At 57.2% G+C, this 4,615-nt stretch overlaps 1 protein-coding gene across 1 annotated transcript in view; it reads right to left on the minus strand.

The window, feature by feature from the left end:
- DENND2D (DENN/MADD domain containing 2D) overlaps positions 1-3,592 on the minus strand; it is a 16,334-nt gene extending 12,742 nt beyond the window's left edge. Inside the window, exon 1 of the mRNA XM_009335108.1 lies at positions 3,503-3,592. Coding sequence (XP_009333383.1) covers positions 3,503-3,592 — 90 coding nt within the window. The remainder of the gene's footprint in view (positions 1-3,502) is intronic.
- Positions 3,593-4,615: the final 1,023 nt, after the last annotated feature.

The following is a 4,615-nucleotide window of genomic DNA, read 5'->3' on the forward strand; positions in this document are numbered from 1 at the left end:
GGGGAGAGGGGTGGCTTTGCCCTGCACGGCAGGGGACAAAGCGCCCTGCCCCAAACCTCCAGCATCCCTGCCCGAGCCCTGCTCTGGCCTCCCTGCGTCCTCCATGACTTTTTCTCCCCTGGAGCCTGCTGGTGCCAGGGACGGTGCCCCGTGCAGCCGCTGCGGGGCTGGGGGTGATGCTGAACTGTCCCCTCCAGGGGATGGAGGTTTTGGGGTCTCCTGCTCTGCAACGTGATGGGGAGTCAGCCAAGCCGCCCTGATGATGCCACCGTGCTTTCATTTCCACAGCCATCGGCTGCGAGCTTGTCCTGGCTCCGCTGGGGAACGCCAACCGGGTTGTGCTTTCCCTTGGGCTGGCATTTCTCCATCGGGCAGAGATTTATTCCTCCTCTCAGAGTGACTCAGAGGCGCCTCGGCCAACTCTCGGGCTCGAGGCCGGTTGCCATCCGTCTTCGTTACAGGAAGGGAGAGCAGTTCGTTAGCACTGTGATACGGTGGCCACCCTGTCCCAGGCACGCAGCCGGGATGCCTGCGGAGCTGCTCGGCTTTGCTGGGCGGTTTTACCGCTCCAGACCCACCAACGAGGAAAGACTCTTTAAAACCAGCGATATCATTAAAAAAAATCCCCTTTTCCCATTCTTAGCCTGTCCACACCCCTAGTATTTCCTCTGCCATTTTTAGGCAGTGCTTATGCAGTAATTAAACACAGAGAAGGGGCTTTGGGCACGGCTATGGGTCATGAGGACTTCAGGTGTGATGAGCTGTGCACAGTCCTCAGCCCCAATGCCGGAGCATGGCTCCATAGATGGATGGATGTAGACCATATTTTCTACACCAAATAACCTCCTTTCATATTTTGCAACACCTCCCATCCCCTTCCCTTCCCTGAGCGTGGGCTGGAGCTCGAGGGTGGGTTTGCAGCCGGGAGAAATGGCCTTTGCCAGCTTGTAGAGTTGGCAGATGCTTTTGAAACACGTCCCTGACGGGGCGTGTGCCTCTGACCTGGCCAGGATGCTGCCGCCTCGTTGGGGTTATCAGGGAATTGCTGGTCCGGAGGATGGTTTCTGGCTGATCTTGAGTGGGTGGAAGAGCACTTGTGCTTCCCGGAGGAGAGGGCAGCGTGTTTGTTTGTGCAAAGGGCTCGTTCACAGGAGACATTTCCTCTTGGCACAAAGGGAAAATAAAAAGTTAGGGGTTTTCCCCTCAATTTTGGAGGAAAATCCCGGCTTTCCTGGAAACTGGAGCCACCTTGGGAAAACAGCTGCTGCCTTCAGCCAAAAGAAATCCCCAAATTCTTTGATCTTTTTTCCCATATACACAAATATTTTCTGCTTTCTTCCTTTAAGGCAAGTCTCTGCCTACCATCCTGCCTTGATAATGCCTTGACTCTGCTCAGACGGCTTCTGTGCGGGGAAGAAAAGAGCCGTGTTCCCAGCCACAAAACCTCCCCGCTCCAGAGCAAACACTGTCCCTTTGTGCCCGTCGCACAATCCAGCAAACCTTGCACTGCTGAAAGAGGTTGAACTTCTGAATATTCCTTCTGAAAGCTCCTTTCTGCGGGAAGCCAGCCGCCCACCGGCACAACAAACGGGCACATTGTGGGATCCTCGGGGCTGCTGGCCACCGCAGATGCAACACTTGCCGTCACGCTGTTCTGTCGCCGCTGCCAAAGTCGTTTCGCTTTCCTGAACCAAGCCCGGGGAGTTTTGTGTTTGTTTTTTTTTCCCCTCCTTGCAGCCCCCGTGCTGATGAATACACGCTGGAATTTGGCTTTCTGCAGGCGTGGTGTGTTCAGACTGCAAATATCCCGCAGCCGGGGGATACCGTTGTGAGCATCCCGTGGCGCCGCATCGCACTGGGACTGGGGTGTCCTGGCCGCTGGGACCCTGCTTGCACAGCAGCTCCTCAGCCTCCTCCTCCTCTTGAGGAAGGCTCAGCTTGCTGCCTCTTGCCTCATCCCGGTGCATCTTCACCCCTTCCCCATCCCCTCGCTGGGTGCTGCCTTTCGGGAGGGCGTTAGGGTGCCGGAGCAGCTTGAGCGTGCGGCATGTGAGCGGTTTTTGTTTTGCCCGTTCCAGCCAGGCTGGGGTCGGGGCTTGGAGATGGAGGCTTGGGTTTGCCTGCAGCATCCCTGGCAGGGAGGTCCGGGAGGGCAGCCCAAGGCTGCTGGAGGTGGTGGGTGCCTCCCGCTGGGGCTGGAGACCCCCAAGGCCCTCGTTTCCAGCCTTTCCCATGCCAGGGACTTTCTCCCACTGGATGGCAGCATTAGAGCAAAGAAACGTCTCTGGGAGACCTCGCGGGAGAGGAGACATTCCTCCCGAGAGACTTTTCTCTCTGGCTCCAGGGAGGTTTGCACTTCGGCTGAGGACGTGCAGGTTCAGCTCACTTGTGTTTGCACCATTCCTGCCACTGATGCTTCGCTCGCTGCCCTGTTCCGTGCTCGGTGGTCAGTCCCAGCTCCCCAAAATGGGGTGCCATGTAACATCCTTCACCCGCCCCTCTTCCCCTGATGCTTGTGGGTGCAGGGGCACCTGCCGGGACGAGGGGGCTGAGAGCCAGCTGGGACACTCTGGCCCACCACCAGGAGCAAAGCAACCCCAGACGGGGTTGAGGAGGAGAGATGCCAACCCTCATGGGACACCAAAATCATGGCTTCTTAGCAAGGTGCATCCCCTACCCTCCAGAGCCACCCCTGCTCCAATTGCTGGGGTGCAGGGAGCCCAAGTTCAAGTCACAGACCCCAAAGCTTGCACATTTTTGCATGCAAAAAGCTTTAGGGACCGTTTCTTTCACGGTGGTTGCAGAGGGGGCTGCAAAACTCCTAGGGATTAGAAAACAAAGCTAATCTGGCCACTTTTCCTTCCACCTAATGGTTTTAATCCCAAGCATTTCAATCCACTTCTAGGATTTCTTGGAGGTGGTGTTCGTCAGAGGGGCTTGGGCAGCACTGGGTGGGCAGGGAGGACTGGTGCTGGGCTGCAGCCCCCTTGCAAATATAGTGCAGGGAAACTGCTCCTTTCTGAGGCCATTTAATGGTCAGGAGGTGCAAAGACGTCTCAGTTTACAGGCTCCTGGCCGGGCTGGCATCGCTGGTTGCAAGCGGGCATCCATAGATGGAAAGGGTCAAGCCGCAGAGCCCAGCCCCAGGTGTAGCACAGGATTTTCCCCAGTCCCTCCTGTACTGAACCAGTGACTTGTCCTGGGTTAAAATGCCAGCTCTGGGCCACTTTGGCCTTGGGAGCGTGTTTCAGGGGTTAATCACCTGCAAAGCCTATGGCTGATTTTCCATCTGGATGCACCTGGTCTTGACCCCCAGGTATTTGCTGCCCCTTTTTCTGCTCAATTCAAAGGGCTTCTCCCTCGTCTTTGTCCCACAGGCAGGGCCCTGGTGCACAATTAGCCCTCAGCTGAGCTTGGAAAACTCGTGGCATGTCTGGAGGCAGGTGGTGGCAGCGGGGTCCAACCTCCTGGGTGGCTTTTGCAAAGTCCTGCGCATCCCCACCCCGAAGCGTTGTGGGTCAGTGACCTGCCGGTGCCGGAGGTTCTGGGGACACTGGGGACTGGGGGCCGGGGTGATGGTGCTGGAGGTCATGGTGGCTTGCCCCAGGGAGCGCGGGACAATGCTGGAGAGGGTCAGGGCAGCAGCCGGTGGGGAGCTGGTTTTACTACTTGATAAAAAAAAGGAGGAAATTGGGGATTTTCCGAGCTGGGCTGAGCAGGAAGGGAAATCAGAGAGTCGGTCCTGCTCCTCGGCAGCATGGGGTGGGCGCTCACATGAGTGTGGGGGGTCCTGCAGCCCCATGCCCAGTGCTGACCCCAGACCTTGCCCCATCTTCTCCATAGAACAAGAAGCATTTGCAGCTCGGTGCAATCCCCAGGGGCTGAGGGGTACTGGGGTGGCGAGAGCCCCCCAGTTACACTGGCAGGGCTGCAAACCACGACCCCAAACAGCTTTAACCCAAGGAGCTCTATAAGATTTGCTAATCTCAAAATATTGTTGGCATTCAGAACAGTGATTTACTGTGTGTTTTGCCACAGCAAGTACTTTTCCGAAAGGCCATGCTAAGTTTACACTGGAGCTGCTGGGATCAGATAACCGGTTGCTGGCTGCTCCCTCTGTCCCCCCCCGTCCCTCCTGGTTGCCATGCTGGGGTGCAAAAGGACATCAGCTTCTCCTGCGCCCCGCAAGGAAGAGGTGACCACAGTCACGAGCAGCAGAAAAAAGGGACAACCAAGGGCATTTTTCCTCGCCCAGGTGATGGGGTGGGATGTGGGTTGTGGCCTGGCTTGCAGGAAGATGTGAACTCACGGAGAGCCCCGACACTTTGCAAATCACACTGCCAAGGACAGAAAATAACCAGCCCTCGTGCCCAGCCTGGCCATGTCCACCTCCCCAAGGGCTTTGCTGGTTGTGAAATTAAATCAGCTTCTCACCTTCAGTGGCACCCAGGGCTGGGCAAGAGCCCTGCACATCACTTTGCATTCCTGGAGCATTTTACCACCCCATGGGATCCTTGAGGGCTTTACAGGTGCTGGGCAGGAATGACCCCTCAGGCCACCATCGCCCAGGGGGATCCCAGGGCATTTCCAGCCTGCTGAAAGGGCGGGCTCCCTC

This window comes from Pygoscelis adeliae, unplaced genomic scaffold (assembly GCF_000699105.1).
Source record: "Pygoscelis adeliae isolate BGI_AS28 unplaced genomic scaffold, ASM69910v1 Scaffold472, whole genome shotgun sequence".
Lineage (NCBI taxonomy): Eukaryota > Metazoa > Chordata > Aves > Sphenisciformes > Spheniscidae > Pygoscelis > Pygoscelis adeliae.